Raw genomic sequence first — 16,290 nt, 5'->3', positions numbered from 1 at the left:
CTTTACAAAGATATTTACTCATATGATATACAATTTAACTACTAAAATTAAAAGCTGACATCATTTTGTAATAAATTGACGCGATGTAGTTCGAGTTTACGCAGTCATTTGCAAAAATTTGTAACGGTGAAAAAAAGAAGGTCGGAGAGCTGCGCCAAGGAAATTTGAGCTTCCAAAAACAGATTGAAATTATGTGATTCATTAAAAGTATTCGGATTTCAAGGGAGCTGTTAATTAGATACTTACTTTTATACCTGTTCTCCCAAATTCCGTTAAAACGCCCGGTTGGTACTCATCGCAACGGTGCACTGGCTCCCTGCAAGTTACGTCCTTACCAAATATATTACCAATAGTAGATTCCAAGAATCTGTGTACGTAATTATTCATAACGTCTTTAAACGACGATGGAATTACACTTTTCTAAATTTTGACCACGGAAAATTTTAAGCTACTGTGATTGCTACATGGTTGACAGTGGTAAAAAGAGAGCCATTTTTAAATGTGAAACTGCCGTTACTTTCACACATGTCAGTACTTTGTTTAAAAAGTTATTGCAGGATTATTTATTGTTCCTCGTGCAGCTGAAGCAAGATCTTTAATTATAAAATTCTTCGGGAATATTTACGACTCATAAATTACCTGTTTCGCAAAATCAATTAGAAATACTTTGAAAAAAAATCTCATTCCGAGAAAATAAATACCGATTGTTTAGAACGTAGCGGAAACAGGAGAAAAATGTGTCAACGTATAAAAGACATAAGAACCATTTTATTGAATATATAATACAGCTTGTAATAAAATAAAAGTAAATATATATAACTCTTTCTAGTTAAAACTCTTTCTGGTTTTTGTGGTTTACCAATCTTTCTTCATTTATAATTATACTTCATTTCAGCGCTAACGTTTCCCAAAGTTTGTCTTTTTTCATAATGCTTATAATCATTTCTTGACTAACGGACCACAATCTCGATGCGAGTGCAGGATCTAATCCTGTATTCGATGGATCGCAGCGGTAACAGTTATTGAAATAAACTCCAGTTACGCCTTCCAGTTCTGGCGCGGTCGCGCAGAAAACTGACGTGCTTGCCGCCTGTTGCTGTAAAGTTCGAATAATTATAATCAGACATTTCGCAGATTATTATTTCTCACCAACGAGCATCGTACCAGTGATTTTGTGAATGGTCGCACCAGCATGAACAATAATCGTAACGTCCACGAGTAGCGGGACAGGGAGGAAGAAACCATGTTACCGGGATGGCAACTGAACACGCTCACAGACGGCCAACGCTTTGCCAATTCTTGTGCGAACAGAATATTACACAACTTAGAGTCATTATACGCTCCCATAAACCAATATTTATACGCAGGAGGGGAAAGAGTCAATTGATGAAAATCTTCTACTGTTCGGAGAGATGAAAACCTGTTAAGAAGTAGGAACAGAATGTTATATATCGGCTCGATCGTTAAACTAGAATTAAAGATTTCAATTGCTGTGCGTAATTTTATTTGGTAAGAAACTTGACACCTGTGTGATTCACTGGAAACGATCACTACCCTAGAATTGTGGCAACTTCGAATCGGATGCTCCAACAAAAGGGTGAAATAAAATTGCGAGAGATGATTCACTTGAAATGTTGTTTCGTAACCATCTTTCGTGAGCTCGTAGGGAATCGCAAAAACTCCAGCGTTTAGTATAAGAATGTGTAGTGTTCTGAAAATGTAAAGTACATCAGTATCGAGTAATTTTTCGATGGCGATGTTACTATCCTTACCGATAAGCTTCATTTACGATGTAAATTTACCTATATTTTTGTTTAAACTTCTCAGCTGCCTCTTTAACGCTGTATAAAGAGGACAAATCTAAATGCAGCGTTTCGCACGTCACGTTATCCCTTTCCTGTTGTATTCTTTGTACTGCTTCTTCGCCTTTTTTGATATCTCTACAAGCTAATATAACTTTGCAACCATGCAATGCTAATGATCTAGCAGTTTCGAATCCTGTAAGAATACCATTGGTTTAACGGTGAGGAAATGTATTATCGAAATAACTTAGTTATTGTTACTCACCTATACCGGTATTAGCGCCTGTGACAATGGCCACTTTGCCTCTTAAATCTCGACCATGCAGAACGGACAACGCTGTACTACTCCCGTCGAACCGTTGTCGTACAGGTTGCGACAACTCTCTGTATTCCGTAGCGAACGCGAGTCGTGGATCTGTGTACGTTATCGTGCGATTCATATGATCAACGAATAAAACTTTGCCGTCGTCCGACACGCATCGTTCCCATCCGGACGGCAATTCTTATTAACAAATAAGATTATCAAGTTTTCATAACTTAATAACTGTATAAGCGTCGATTTGAAAATATTCTCATCGGAGTTACGTTGATATTACATTAATAGTTTACTCTGTTCTCTACGTTTATACGATACAAGCGACACTTACAAGGAGAGTATCCCAGGTGTCCGCCTCCGATTGCTTTGATTTTTGGATATGTTTTAGAGGACCGAAAAATAAGATATACGTGTTTTTTTTATAGCGGCCAGTTTTCATATTTAGGGGGTGAAACAACCCCTCAAAGTTATATGATTTTCAGGTGTTCGTCTCAGATTGCTTTGATTTTTGGATCAGAGCTGTTACTTTTTGACTCGTAGGGGACCCGGCTACCCAAAGTTTTTTTGAGAAGCTGGAAGGATTAGTTTGCTAAGTGACGCGTTTCGTCATTTTGAAAAAAATTGCAGTTGGTCGGAATAGTAAAAAAAATAGTAAAGGTTGTTTTTCACCTTTTTTTTCCTGTAATGAAAATTAAAATCCTGAAAAATTCATTAAAATCAGTTAACGTTGCTCTGAGCTACAAACGCTTAAAGATCGCAGAATAAGGTCGAAAATCGCTGATTTCGGAATTTCACGATTTTTGAACTTTCGTTACAGGTACAGAAAAAAAAGTTGGAAAAACGACCTTTACTATTTTTTTCGCTATTCCGACCAATTACAATTTTTTTCAAACCGACGAAATGCGTTACTTAGCAAACTAATCCTAGCTTCTCAAAAAAAAAACTCAAGTCGTTTGGGCCAATTCTAAAAAAGTTATGTGATTTTAAATGGTGTAAACTTTCTTTCGTCTGCCACCGTATATAAACCTTTAAAAGAATTTTAATAACTGAAAAAATTAAAAGTAAAAAATATACCGTAAGGAGGGGATTGGAATATCAAATCTTACGTATTCTTATACTGGGGGAGGGAGAGGGTAAGAATTCGCCAAAATTACCCTTATGTAATTTAAAGATGGCTCCTAACATCAAACAATACCACAGACAATAAAGCATTCAATTGCTTGAAGTTGTTTCGGGTAGCTGGGTACCCGACGGGTCAAAAAGTAACAGCTCTATTTTGGATATGTTTTAGAGCAAGGGTATCGAACTAGCGGCTCGCGGGACGCAGTGGCTCCTTCTCCTCTTCGCCTGCTTCGTAGAGCCGAAAGAGAACGGCTCCCTCCACACCTACTTCGCTCTGATGAATTTCTCCTCTGGACGGGGAAGTTCGACACCCCTGTTTTAGAGGATAGAAAAATAAGAAACAGGTGTCTTTTTATTTTGACCTATTTGCATGTTTAGGGGGTGAAACCACCCCTCAAATTTACAAGATTTTCTCCGATTGCTTTGGCCAAAAACCAAAGCAATCGGAGACGAACGCCTGACAATCATATAACTTTGACACTTGAAAATCTTATCCAAAAACCAAAGAAATCAGAGACGAAAACCTGAAAATCTTATAACTTTGAGGGGTGGTTTCAGCCCCTAAATATGAAAACGGGCTGCTGTGAAAAAATATGTATATCTTATTTTTCGGCCCTCTGAAAGATATCCAAAAATCAAATCAATCGGATGTGGACACCTGGGATTCGCACAATCTATCTTACTTCTAAGATTTAAGCCGGGAATCCACCGGGAAGCTAAGCTAAGCTATGCTATGCTATGTTTTAACGTAGCTTTTGGTGGAAACGGATCCATAAGAATGTATCGAAGCTAATTTTTTTAAAACGTAGCATGGCATAGCGTAGCATAGCATAGCTTAGCTTCCTGGTGGATTCCCGGCTTTATCTAGCAATACCGTACCTCCTTCAACAATTTTTTTACGACCAGTCCTGGGATGCGTCCACTGTGTGCCTTTCGTGTAATGACTAGAAAAAAAGAGAACAACATTGCTATTCAAAGAATGACAGTTTGAAGTGTACCAAAGTAATACCCAATGCGTTAGTCATTCCGATTTTATGTACGTTTCTAATCTTTAACGTAGTAGCTTTTATTAATATATCGCAACGCGAATGTACACTGTATGACAGCAATAATATAAAGATGATTTACTTCACGTAATAGACATTTCCATCAACAGTTGTCATTTCCTCCCAGCCGGGAGGTAATTCATCTTCGCTGTCAGAATCATTTAAAATGCCTACCATCTTCTTTAACTTCTACCAGATATGTTTTCACATCAGTTACGTTTAAGTATCTATATATTCTGCCAGCATTTGTTGTTACGTGCGGTAATTCCGTAGAGCGTAAATTCGTACGATGACGTATGATATGCGTTACCAACGTTAGAGCAGCGATGATAACGGTCGCGTCAATGATAAGATGAATTTTTTTTATCTTCCGAATTTTTGTAAATGTAGAAAGAATATTATAATCAAGGAAATCGTTCTCAAGTTTGTTGTTCGATTTAGTTCGATTATAAAATAGATGACGCTACTTCACATAAATAACGCGCGAATACGCGTGCACGTTAATTAACATTAATGTTCATTAATTAAAGTTTCACATTTAGAACAGAATTTTGTAATACGCGAAGCTCGGTATGGAATAAACAATGATATTAATTTGTTTATTAATAATACAATTTTCCAAGTATTACGCGATATTTTTTGTACATATGCATTATATATGCATCGACAACTATAGGTGGGAATATAAATATATTTGTAAGAAAAGAACGATTATGAGAAATATTATTGTTACGGGAAATGGATTAGGTAATAATACAGGATATTTAGATAAGTGGCTAAGATACTTATGAGCCTAGACATTTAAACGCGTTTCAACGTTTCAAGACTTTCAAGATTCAGTTCCGACTGAAGTTAACTGCAAGCCGCACCCGCACCTTGCGCACAATCGATAGCAAATTTCATTTCTGTCAAATGGATAATGGCAGCGACAGCGATTGATATGATGTTGCAGACCAATGGGTTTCAGTCGAAAAAGAAAGAGGATGGAGACAATAAAGACAACTTGTGGTACGCTCGACAAATTCATTTCCATAAACGTTTCACTGTAAAGTATACGCGCAATTCCGAAGTAATCATAACACCTAAATGTTTTGATGTGCCCCCTCGCGTGCCACATATCAAAGACAGTGATTTAGTCGCTTTTAAATGACGGCGATTTGGAATCTTCTGTTAGCCCGTATTACCCTTTCTTTCTCGTCTCTTGCAGGTCCTCTATCTTGGCCGAAGTACAAAATAGTGGGAACAACAAGTTACCTTCCAACAAGAATATCCTTGTCCTAGGTAAATTTGAGTCATCCTCCTTAATTAATGCAGCTTTAATACAGTATACGTATATGGCGCATGAATATCGTATATCATTTAATGGCGCAATGCATGATTTCGCTTCGACGAACTTTCACCTCAGCGATGTGTTTACTCGCTCCTTCGATGCTACGAGTCTGTCTTCGAATGGATTTCTTTGATGTTGCGAAGAAGTAGATGTGCTTAGCGAGTGAAACGTTTGAATGTATTGCTTTATTAGAAAGTATGCCCTGATTAGGAATTCGTAAGGTATGAACTTAGGTTCATGAACTCAGAATTGTGTTGAATTTCAGCGATTGGAAATGAATAACTTCATATTGTTTCGTGAGCTGACTTTTGTAAATTAAAGTAGAGCATATAAATATGCTATGCTTCGCGTAAATTTAACTGGTGTGGGTTACCTCGTTTAGAGCCACTCAGTAAATCACACGATAATGTTTATCTATTCTACTGCTTCATCTCTCGTAGCAGACACTTCTTAAAGTCCAAACGTATACGCTGATAACAACAGCATAAAAGGGAAGCTTCTAATGTTAGAAAATGTAATTGTATACTGCGTTCCATATAAGAGTGTACCAACGCCCCTACCGATTCGTGACTAATCTGCGCAGCTCCCACGGATCTGATACACGCGATGGGTTGCGGCACTTTCGCGATTGGTCGTAGCATTTTCCCTGCCGGTTTACTACCAACCAACAGTGTATCCCTGCGCAAAACGAGTATGCTCTAATGTGGAACGCAGTGTAGATACCGTATTAATTCTATGTTACAGAATTTCGATTTAAATAATGAAGAGTAAACGCATTTACAAGAACGCTTGTCAAAATGCTTAGATTTATAATATCTTTCTCTAAAAATTTGCAATATTGTATAACACATAATTAATCTATTCGTAGGTGATAATGAAAGTGGAAAGACAACACTCATTGCGAAGCTGCAAGGTGTAGAGGATCCGAAAAAAGGTTCTGGTTTAGAGTTTGCGTATATCGACGTGAGAGACGATTATAGAGACGGTAATATTCGTTTGAAGTCGATACCATTGTTTAAATATAAAAGTGGAATAATTATGAGTTTACCTGAAAGTTATAAATTTGCCTAAATTTAGATCAAACGAGATTATCCGTATGGGTGCTGGATGGAGATCCCGGTCATGCGAATCTTTTGAGATTTGCATTGAACGCGGAAAGGTTTCCGCATACGCTCATTATGCTAGTAGCGGCAATGACAACCCCGTGGGCTATCCTGGACCAACTTCAATCTTGGGCTGCACTTTTGGGAGATCATGTCGACAAATTATATTTAGATAATGACACTAGGCAACGATGCAGGCAATTTAGTGAGTAAAAATCTATCCAGCACGTTTCCATACATACCCTCCTAATTTACGATTCTTATAGATTAAATAAATTTTAAGAAATAACTTTAACGTTACGCTTATGAACTAGATAGAATCCTTTCTGAAAGCTGGGTTTACACCTGAGGAGTGATTCGGCCGAGTCATCGGTCTGCTACTCGGCCGAGTGAAAAATCTTCCCCCACGGATTACTCGGCCGAGTACTAGAATATGCGTTCACTCGTCAGGTGTAAACTAAGCATAAGATCCAATAAGTAATTCCTTGTGTATTTAGATGTTAAGAAATGGCAAGATTATACAGAGCCTGGAGACGAATTAGATCCCGGCAGTCCTCTAAGACGTACCAGTCGTAATCTCGACGACGAGACGCTTGATAATTTACCATTACCGGAAGGAGTACTTACGACAAATTTAGGCCTAGATGTGGTTGTTGTTATTACAAAAACCGATTATATGTCCACCCTTGAAAAGGAGCACGATTATAAGTAAGATAAATGCTATTAAAGCTGGCGTTAATAAATTATCCCGCTTATCTATCGACTTCTATTAACAAGCTTAATTCTTTTTATAGAGACGAACATTTTGATTTTATGCAGCAGTGGATAAGGCGATTTTGCTTGCAATATGGCGCAGGATTGTTCTACACGTCAGCGAAAGAAGACAAAAACTGTGATTTGCTTTATAAGTATCTTACGCATAGAATTTACTCACTACCATTTAGAACACCTGCTTTAGTGGTCGAGAAAGACGCAGTGCTCATGTACGTATCTTTCTGCTGTTAAAAGTTCACGGGTGTTTATTATGTTTTTTTTTTATATCTCCTTTAATTATTAGTCCTGCTGGTTGGGATAATATGAAAAAGATTAGCATTCTTCATGAGAATTTGCAACTGATGAAGCCGGATGATTATTACCGAGACATTATTGTTCAGCCACCGACGAATAGAAAGGTATACACGCAGATTATTATCTCTCAAGGAGGTTCGTTAAGAGGGAAACGAAAGAATCGAGTTTATTTTAGTATGTGTTTGTTAAACAGTGTATTACTAGGGAAGTAGAAGTGCAAGCAGAAGAAGAGCAAACCTTTTTAGCGAAACAACAAGCTGCGTTGTTAGGTCTGAAAGATCCAACACGTTCTCCGACAACCAGGAACCAGGCAAGCACTGGACCAGTTATTCAGGTTATACCATTTATAATTGGAGCATGCTTCTCACATTACGTGCAATTAATAATCATTCGGCATCAAATAGTGACAAGGTCTTTGTGGCTAATTTACACATCGGCATCATGTGTGCAGTCACCATATTCACTTTTTATAAAAAAAATAATGCTTATTCGCATTAAAGAGTAGCCAATTTTCACACTTTCGGCACCCTGAGAATATCTGTTTTCGATCCCGATCAGTGCTGCAATTACATAATGTATTCCATTTACATTTCGCGATTGGTTCTTTTTGTACGTTAATGTTCGAAATCGTCGCGTGTTTCTTCTCAGGTTTGTCATTAATTTATTCGAGTGCATTGGCAACGCTTATTGTTTATATCCTCGTGCGTATGAGCTGATAGCTTCTAATCGCCTTAAAATTTTACATAGTAAATTGGCAGTTTCATGAAAATGCTAATACGTATTAGCATTGTACATGTATTATTTTTGTATAATATTCACAGATATGTATAACCTACATATTAGATTTAATGTACATAGAAGATGTATACGTGTGTACATGGTTCTTTGATATTTTGTTCTGTTAATAGTACCATCAACTTGAGACATGTGTTTCGTTGTTCAGTAATCCATGGAATAGGAGCGCTATGTGCTTTTTACAGTTAACTCTCAAAAGCATGTTCTAATCTATGTGGTATGATCTGTCACGGATATAGCAGGGGGGTTCTGTTTTCGGGAGTACTAAATGTTGTCCGTACAGGTGGCATCGCCAAATAAGAAATTGGATCCCAAAGGTACTGGAACTACGCAGTCTGGAGAAGGTGTTTTAGCTAACTTTTTCAATTCTCTTCTTCATAAAAAGACTGGAGCACCTGGATCACCGGGTAGTGTAAGCACGAGCCCGATAAAGATTGGTGAATATCACGATCTGCCATGAGATTTATTTAAGATTTAAAAGTTAAAGATAAGATGTATGTAAATTACGTTCTTGTTCGTTATTTCAGATATTGCACCAGTAGACAAGGCGACCATGTGCAATGACGCAGCGGTAGAATTAGACCGTCTAACTAGAACAAAGAAAATCTCTCCCCCCAATTTAAATTCATCGTCTGAATGTTAAACAGAAGGTATTTTCTTTGCGACCCATTTATCGAATTACGAACCAGCGTGAATTAAATATATACGAGACGAGCGTACGATCTTCGTCACATTTATTGTATTCCAGATGGCTGCATTAACGGCGCTAACTTAGCATCGTGGTTTGTATCCGTCGAACGCTTACCGTACAGTTAACAATTAGTAATTTATTAATTTGTAACAATCTGGTAGAACCTTCTTTCTCTTTCTTATACTTTCTGCCGCATATTGCGGCTTAATCGACAGATATTATTCAATAACTTAATATATTTTTTACAAAAATATCGATTTTTTAACGAGTAGTTGATAAATGTATTTATTGTGTAAAGCGCAAATACTTAGTTGAATCTGAATAATAAACCAATAGCTTGATGTTAGATTTTTATGAAATTGTTGTAGGTATATTGTATTAATTTATACAGCGAAGCACAATTATACAAAATGGATGTTCACAACTCAGTCATTTCTTCTGCACTAGAACAATATCCTTAGATTGTACGACTTTTATTTACGAGTAGGCGCACGTTACTAATATTAGTTCCTTTGGTACCGGGGCCGTAATAGTAGAACTAATTACCCGAATGAGCAGTAACACATATAGCATTATCTTAAATGAAGGAATTTAATCAAACGATTTAGAAATTTCAAATGGGTCGCAGAGAATGAAAATCCGATGTATTGAGAAAAGCCTGATTCAATTGAAAAGTGAACACGAAACAGAGGGAAAGAATTAAATAACAATGTGTCACACAACTTATGAACAGTCTTAATTGTTGTGTTTGACTAAATATGAATATTGATATGAAATAACAATTAGGGAGTTATTTAATTAATGTAATTAAATATTTAATATAGTAATTCATTCTAATTATGCTCACGCACATGTCTCTAAACCTTGTTATAGTAAATTATTTAATATTTACCTGCCGAAGGCGAAAGAGTCTTGCTGGTACTCTTAAAACAATGCATGCTTTCGTTTCCTTCTTTCAACGAATAGTTTTATTTATATAATATCGCTCCACGTAATTTGGCCGACAGATTTCTCTTGTATTCGGTGTAATTTAGGAAGTGCCGTTATCAAAAGTGAGTCGTACAAATGCACGGGATAGAATTTTATACCAGTTGTCCTTAGAATTAGGCGAGGTTTCTTTACCAAAGGCGCGAGATTGCCTTTGGCTTCAAGAATGCAACGATGTACGAAGTTGAAGTGTATATTTACGAAGCGAGCAAAGATTCAATAAGCTGTAATTTCTCTGTCAACTTTCAAACGGATTTTTATGTAAAACGAAAGCATCTGTAAATTTAGTTATAATAATTGTGGCTTTCTGTATATGAAGCGACTCAAATTCTTGGTCAAAAATAAATAATTTTTCATATATTTAGGTGCCATTATTACAGTGATATATCCCACTTGATAAATAATAATTTTGTTTCTATACTTTAAGATATGCAAGCCCCTTTTTGGCCCATTTTTTAGCCCCTTTTTGGTCCCACGATTTTGGAACTGAATTTTGTGCCAAATGATAGCTTATGATGAGACATTAATTCCGATAAATTTTCAAGTTGAGGTGACAATTAGTTTCTGAGATATGAGAGGTGAAAGAAGTGAAAATTCATTAACTTTTAACAGTTAACTTTTCATTCGAGTTAATAAGCTTTTCAAACCCGAAGTGGTACAAGTGTTCGAGCATCACGAATCTTTTGAATGTTCAAATTTCACTTACACTACTTTAAAATAAATATATTTATATATATTTTAACATTTTATCAAAATCGAAATTTGAATAACAACAAAATTCATTTGCAAGATTATTCTGATGGCGGGGTATAAAATTACACATTACAACACCCAGCTCTCTTTGCGCCAATACTGCCATAGTTGCCCCTGTAAAAGAACGACTGTAATTTTTATGAATAGATTAGAAGAAAATATCGCGTTTGTTAAAAATACCTGTGCACAGGACAATATTCAGTTTTGTCAAAAATTTTATAACGATAGCCGTTTTTGTTAAACATTCTTCAGAAAGGAATGGTGGGTCAGCTACAACCAGGTCATACGAGTTCGATAAGTGTCTTGGTACATCCATAGGAAATTTGTAATCATATGGAATGAAGTTAGGGCCAAATACTTTGAATCGTTGATCATACTCGAAAAGCGTAACTGTTAATGAGGAATTGATATTACCAATAATATCTATAAATTGTAACAACGCAAACATCATGCATTTATACTTTGTCGATCTCCGCAATTGTTCTTCAATTTGGTATACAGCGTCGGACAAGAAATAAGAGCGATCCTCCCATCAGCCGCTGTGGAGTTTATAATGCCTCTCACGAGCGTATCTGTTGTCTCTTCGTCATACCAAAACTGACTTAATTGCTGATGCCAGAATTTGATTTAACAGTGCAATTAATATTATAAACATAGTACTCACAAATGACAATAAATATGAAAGGAATATTATATTATTTACAGGATAGTTTAGGACATAAAAAATTAATTTACCCAATTCTCATTGAACGAAACGTTTAATGTCTGGTTCTCTGAAATACATTCTAATTGATTTTCCCTTTCTTCTTTCTCTGCCAGAAACTCATTTAACGCAGCAAGTGTTGTAGGACATAATTGTAAGTCATCGTCACTGTCGCTCATATTTTTTATCGATCAAGAAGGTATGAAAAGTAAAATAAGTTTTATACTTATATGAACGTGCACTATATTAATTAAAAATACACATGCGTTATTGCAAAAATATTGTTGTAAGTTTCATCTACAAAGTCTTATTTATCTTTATTGCACAAGCGGTTTCTGGCTCAACTCCTCACAAGAGTTAGGACTTAGGTTAGGAGCGATGGGGCCGCAGTGATGGAGGAGGAAACACCTACCGGAGCGGTGGTAATGTGTGCGTGACTGCGCAGGCGCAGTTCATGCCCGCATAAACAACACTCCTGTAGGTGTTTCCCCCTCCATCAGCGTAGCTTAAGCCCGCCGATCCTTGCCACAACACTGGCTAGTAGGGATGGGCGATATTGAGAAAGTATCGATGTTGTCATCGATAGCTAAATATCGATAACCGGTAATCATCGAACTCAAATCATCGATTTTCGACAACATCGACGATTTTACAACAAAGCATAAAATGAACAAAACAGAACAATAAATTAACAACATTAATATTTAAAAAATGTTTATTAAGAAACAAACTACTTAAACATATCAATTATGTACAGTAACGGACAAAAAAGTTACCACATTTTCAGAATATGTATATTGGACACATGCTGCAGTTTTGAGTTGAGTAGCGTTCGTAAATGAGCTTCAAAAAAAACGAATATATCTTCGGTAGTTCATTATCGATGTTTGGTCCCCTATGATCGGTATTCCGTAAACATCGATCAGTTCATTATCGATATTGAAGCATCGATGTTTGGTCCCCCATAATCGATATTTCGTAAACATCGATGAACATCGCCCATCCCTACTGGCTAGGGCTGACGGATTTCCCCACAACGTTGCCCATAATAACTTGCCGGTCTTCAAATCCTTCAAACTGCTTCAAATCAGAAGTGAATTCTAAGTGCAAAGTAAAGAGTAATCGAAGAAATGGCAATGGAAGCAGAGGGCGATGTAAAATTGTTCCAATCAATTGGTCTAAGTGAACAAAAGGCTAAAGAAACGCTAAAAAACAAACAAGTTTCTAATAATTTGAAACTTGCCGTAACAGAGGTTAACAAAGTATTTAAGTATTAAAGTATTTAAGTATCTATTTATAATTAAACACGTTTTAAATAAGATGAATATCCTACCATTTAAGAACAAAATTTGTTTAATAAATGAAATTTGCATAATTTCGTAACATCTGCTTGTACCATATGTATTCATATTTGTAGGCTAATACACATGGAACCATCACACCGGAGATTGGGATTCTGTTGTATCATCTCGCATCGAAGATTAAACATCAAATTGCGGACAAATTGCCATTTGTCGCTAAGTATATAACCGAGAAGAAATTAGATACGACACAAAGAGTAGACGCTGCATTGAGCTTCTTGCTTAGTCATGTAAAAGAAATCATTGACGTCTCGAATTTTGAGAAAGAATGCGGCATAGGCGTCGTTGTTTCGCCGGAGGAAATTGAATGTGCAGTGGAGAAAGTTATAAGCGGGCATAAAGCAGAAATATTGGAAAAAAGGTATATGCTTGTTTGATTATTCGAAGCTATATACTTTTTCAGAGCACTGTCCCGAAGTTTACAAAATGAAATATACTTTTACAGATATCATTTCAACGTCGGCCCGCTGATGCAACAAGTGCGTAACAATCTGAAATGGGCAGATGGAAAAGCAGTGAAAAATGAATTCGATCTTCAGATGCTTGTTTTGTTGGGGCCGAAAGTTGACTCTGATCTGGCACCGCCGCCTAAAGCGATAAAGCAACCAAAGGCGAAGAAAGAGAAGAAAGAGAAGGGTAAATTCGAAATCGTAATTGATTCAAAGCGGGTTCGTTGGACAATCATTTACAGAAAAATTATGCAATGCTTTGTTATTCAGTAGATCAAGAAAACGTTGTTGCATCGAACGAGAAAGTTGGTGCGCAAACGATAAGCGAACTAATGAAGACTAAAGTTCATTTTCATAAGCCAGGAGAGAATTATAAAACCGAAGGATACATTGTAACTCCAAATACACAGAAATTATTACAGGAACATTTGCAAATAACAGGCGGGAAAGTGAGGACTAGATTTCCTCCAGAACCTAATGGAATTTTGCATATCGGTCATGCGAAAGCAATTAATATTAATTTTGGGTATGTTTTATCAAGCATTTAATCTGGTACCGCAAATTGAGTAACAAGCAGAGGTTTCGTTGCAGATATGCTGCGGCTCATGACGGTGTATGTTACCTACGTTACGACGATACAAATCCCGAAAAGGAAGAAGAGAAGTTTTTTGTTGGTATACGCGAAATGGTAGAGTGGCTTGGCTATAAACCAGCTAAGACCACTCATTCTTCCGACTACTTCCAACAGTTATTCGAGTGGGCCGTTAAGCTTATAATGAAAGGTATGGCATACGTTTGCCATCAGTCTAGCGAGGAAATGAAAGGTTTCAATCCGCCTCCAAGCCCTTGGCGCGACAGGCCTGTTACAGAGAGTTTAGATTTATTCCATGTAATTATATTCTTAACGGGCTATCGTATTTCACAGAATTCAGTTACGTAGGATGACTTATAAATTATTTTTAATACTTTTCTACATAGGACATGAGAGACGGAATATTCGAAGAAGGTGACACCACGTTACGCATGAAAGTAACGCTGGAAGAGGGAAAACAAGATCCTGTTGCGTATAGAATAAAGTACACACCGCACCACAGAACGGGGGACCAGTGGTGTATTTATCCAACTTATGATTTTACCCACTGCTTGTGTGATAGTATAGAAAACATAACTCACTCTTTATGCACTAAAGAATTTCAATCGCGAAGATCCTCGTACTATTGGCTATGCAATGCTTTAGATATTTATTGCCCTGTACAATGGGAATATGGTAGATTGAACGTGAACTACACGGTTGTGTCGAAGAGGAAAATTGGCAAGTTGATCGAAGAGGGTATTGTATCCGATTGGGATGACCCTAGGTATATCTTAGTGTTATACGAATTTACCAGCTTACACGTAATGATAGCTACGGATATGATACATATTCTTTCCAGATTGTTTACACTAACAGCTCTTCGTAGACGAGGCTTCCCACCGGAAGCAATAAATAACTTCTGTGCACAAATGGGCGTAACAGGTGCGCAAGCAGTTGTCGATCCAGCTGTGCTGGAAGCATGCGTTAGAGATGTTTTGAATGCCACTGCGAGTCGACATATGGCTGTTCTGGATCCGGTGAAAGTAACCATTAGCAATTTCCCACATGAGAATCCAGTTAAATTAACTGTTCCTAATTTCCCCAGCGAGCCTGAAAAAGGGAAGCATGAAATTGTGTTCGATGAAGTTGTCTATATAGAAGCATCTGATTTCAAGGAAGTATGTAGTATTTCTTTAATATCGCAACATTAATAATAATCCCCGTGGTTTCTTGATAACTCCTTGAAAATTTGCATACATGTTCGCAGAAAGCAGAGAAAGATTTTAGACGCTTAACACCGAACCAGTCTGTTGGCTTGAAACATGCGGGAGTTGTGTTGACAGTCAAAGAACTAGAAAAAGATAACGGTGGTAACATTATTAACATAATTGTTAAACAGGAGCCTGCGTCTGAAGCTAATAAACCTAAAGCTTTTATACACTGGGTATCAAACCCCGCGTTGTCGTCTGTTAGATTATACGAACGTCTGTAAGTAATAAACCGTTATAATAATTTAGGCTGTACTACCGAAAGGGACCGGTGGCCGATCGAGATGAAACTCAATCCAAAAAAAAATTAATTTTTTATTAATATTTCGGAAACTAATAAGTACCCGAAGTTACAATTTTAGATTTAGGGTCCCCACCCCTCCTCCCAAACCTCATCTCGATCGGCCACCGGTCCGTTTCGGAATAATATCCATAATTTATTACAATTGGAACAATTTTTTATATACGTGCGATGTAACTTTTAGATTCATGCACAAAAATCCGGAAGATTCCAACGAAGTACCAAATGGTTTCCTAAGCGATGTTAATCCAGCTAGTAAAAAGGAAATTGTTGGATACATTGATGCAAGTTTGGCGAACCTGGCGAAGCCTTTTGATAAGTTTCAATTCGAACGTATTGGCTTTTTCTCTGTAGATCCTGACACCACATCGGAGAAGGTAATTATTGTAAAAACCCAAACTGTTTGATCATCGCTAATTTATTTCGTCTATTGCAGCTTGTTTTTAACAGAACGGTGACATTAAAAGAAGATTCAGGAAAAATGTGAGTAAAGTTAATATACTGCGGATGTAGTGTACTATCTGGGCAATTCAGTTCAATAACCTTTCACATGTTTTGTAATATTTTGTATAATATTTATAAATAACAATTGTATTTAATATAAATGCTGTTTCTCGTAAT

General features: G+C 36.9%; 4 protein-coding genes across 9 annotated transcripts; 2 read left to right on the top strand and 2 right to left on the bottom strand.

The window, feature by feature from the left end:
* Positions 1 to 748: 748 nt before the first annotated feature.
* Positions 749 to 4,617, bottom strand: Wwox (WW domain-containing oxidoreductase). Of its 4 annotated transcripts, none has more exons than XM_076807018.1 (7): positions 4,597 to 4,617; positions 4,120 to 4,184; positions 2,068 to 2,304; positions 1,803 to 1,998; positions 1,526 to 1,711; positions 1,165 to 1,420; positions 749 to 1,096 (listed from the first exon to the last, which is right to left on the bottom strand). In XM_076807018.1, the coding sequence occupies exons 3-7, from the start codon at positions 2,240 to 2,242 to the stop codon at positions 887 to 889; spliced, it is 1,023 nt and encodes a 340-aa protein (XP_076663133.1). In that variant the 5' UTR covers positions 2,243 to 2,304; positions 4,120 to 4,184; positions 4,597 to 4,617; the 3' UTR covers positions 749 to 886. The 4 variants fall into 4 exon arrangements, with proteins under 4 accessions (XP_076663133.1, XP_076663130.1, XP_076663131.1 ...); XM_076807015.1 differs by lacking the exon at positions 4,597 to 4,617 and adding an exon at positions 4,369 to 4,590; XM_076807016.1 differs by lacking the exon at positions 4,597 to 4,617 and adding an exon at positions 4,369 to 4,590 and having other exon boundaries at positions 2,068 to 2,217.
* Positions 4,618 to 5,130: 513 nt separating this feature from the next.
* On the top strand, positions 5,131 to 10,620 carry Dlic (dynein light intermediate chain). 2 transcript variants are annotated; one of them, XM_076807014.1, is made up of 10 exons: positions 5,131 to 5,294; positions 5,494 to 5,567; positions 6,485 to 6,601; positions 6,694 to 6,924; positions 7,217 to 7,427; positions 7,514 to 7,702; positions 7,777 to 7,891; positions 7,981 to 8,097; positions 8,866 to 9,019; positions 9,110 to 10,620. In XM_076807014.1, exons 1-10 carry the CDS (start codon positions 5,206 to 5,208, stop codon positions 9,223 to 9,225), a joined length of 1,413 nt encoding a protein of 470 aa, XP_076663129.1. In that variant the 5' UTR covers positions 5,131 to 5,205; the 3' UTR covers positions 9,226 to 10,620. The 2 variants fall into 2 exon arrangements, with proteins under 2 accessions (XP_076663129.1, XP_076663128.1); XM_076807013.1 differs by having other exon boundaries at positions 7,981 to 8,121.
* A 361-nt stretch (positions 10,621 to 10,981) lies between these two features.
* LOC143366180 (EEF1A lysine methyltransferase 1) lies at positions 10,982 to 12,087 on the bottom strand. The gene is made up of 4 exons (XM_076807023.1): positions 11,749 to 12,087; positions 11,475 to 11,622; positions 11,194 to 11,403; positions 10,982 to 11,127 (listed from the first exon to the last, which is right to left on the bottom strand). Exons 1-4 carry the CDS (start codon positions 11,893 to 11,895, stop codon positions 10,988 to 10,990), a joined length of 645 nt encoding a protein of 214 aa, XP_076663138.1. The 5' UTR covers positions 11,896 to 12,087; the 3' UTR covers positions 10,982 to 10,987.
* A 659-nt stretch (positions 12,088 to 12,746) lies between these two features.
* Glnrs (Glutaminyl-tRNA synthetase) lies at positions 12,747 to 16,274 on the top strand. 2 transcript variants are annotated; one of them, XM_076807156.1, is made up of 10 exons: positions 12,747 to 12,969; positions 13,134 to 13,438; positions 13,523 to 13,713; positions 13,800 to 14,052; positions 14,118 to 14,415; positions 14,505 to 14,884; positions 14,960 to 15,278; positions 15,368 to 15,588; positions 15,854 to 16,046; positions 16,106 to 16,274. In XM_076807156.1, exons 1-10 carry the CDS (start codon positions 12,847 to 12,849, stop codon positions 16,154 to 16,156), a joined length of 2,334 nt encoding a protein of 777 aa, XP_076663271.1. In that variant the 5' UTR covers positions 12,747 to 12,846; the 3' UTR covers positions 16,157 to 16,274. The 2 variants fall into 2 exon arrangements, with proteins under 2 accessions (XP_076663271.1, XP_076663270.1); XM_076807155.1 differs by having other exon boundaries at positions 13,797 to 14,052.
* Positions 16,275 to 16,290: the final 16 nt, after the last annotated feature.

This window comes from Andrena cerasifolii, chromosome 2 (assembly GCF_050908995.1).
Source record: "Andrena cerasifolii isolate SP2316 chromosome 2, iyAndCera1_principal, whole genome shotgun sequence".
In the NCBI taxonomy this organism is placed as follows: domain Eukaryota; kingdom Metazoa; phylum Arthropoda; class Insecta; order Hymenoptera; family Andrenidae; genus Andrena; species Andrena cerasifolii.
Note: the sequence above shows the minus strand (reverse complement) of the source record. Positions and strands in the feature narration are given on the sequence as shown.

Excerpts from the sequence above, each read along its gene's own strand:
- Wwox (XM_076807015.1), bottom strand. The coding sequence starts at position 4,463 with ATGGTAGGCATTTTAAATGATTCTGACAGCGAAGATGAATTACCTCCC. Across the intron at positions 4,185-4,368 it reads GGAAATGTCTATTACGTGAA|TCATTACACGAAAGGCACAC; the intron begins GTAAATCATCTT and ends CTTTTTTTCTAG. Across the intron at positions 2,305-4,119 it reads TAAAAAAATTGTTGAAGGAG|AATTGCCGTCCGGATGGGAA; the intron begins GTACGGTATTGC and ends TTTGTTAATAAG.
- Dlic (XM_076807013.1), top strand. The coding sequence starts at position 5,206 with ATGGCAGCGACAGCGATTGATATGATGTTGCAGACCAATGGGTTTCAG. Across the intron at positions 7,703-7,776 it reads GAGAAAGACGCAGTGCTCAT|TCCTGCTGGTTGGGATAATA; the intron begins GTACGTATCTTT and ends TTTAATTATTAG. Across the intron at positions 9,020-9,109 it reads CACGAGCCCGATAAAGATTG|ATATTGCACCAGTAGACAAG; the intron begins GTGAATATCACG and ends TCGTTATTTCAG.
- LOC143366180 (XM_076807023.1), bottom strand. The coding sequence starts at position 11,895 with ATGAGCGACAGTGACGATGACTTACAATTATGTCCTACAACACTTGCT. Across the intron at positions 11,623-11,748 it reads TTTCGTTCAATGAGAATTGG|CAATTAAGTCAGTTTTGGTA; the intron begins GTAAATTAATTT and ends TTCTGGCATCAG. Across the intron at positions 11,128-11,193 it reads GAATATTGTCCTGTGCACAG|GGGCAACTATGGCAGTATTG; the intron begins GTATTTTTAACA and ends GTTCTTTTACAG.
- Glnrs (XM_076807155.1), top strand. The coding sequence starts at position 12,847 with ATGGCAATGGAAGCAGAGGGCGATGTAAAATTGTTCCAATCAATTGGT. Across the intron at positions 13,714-13,796 it reads GAAAGAGAAGAAAGAGAAGG|TAGATCAAGAAAACGTTGTT; the intron begins GTAAATTCGAAA and ends TTTGTTATTCAG. Across the intron at positions 15,589-15,853 it reads GTTAGATTATACGAACGTCT|ATTCATGCACAAAAATCCGG; the intron begins GTAAGTAATAAA and ends TGTAACTTTTAG.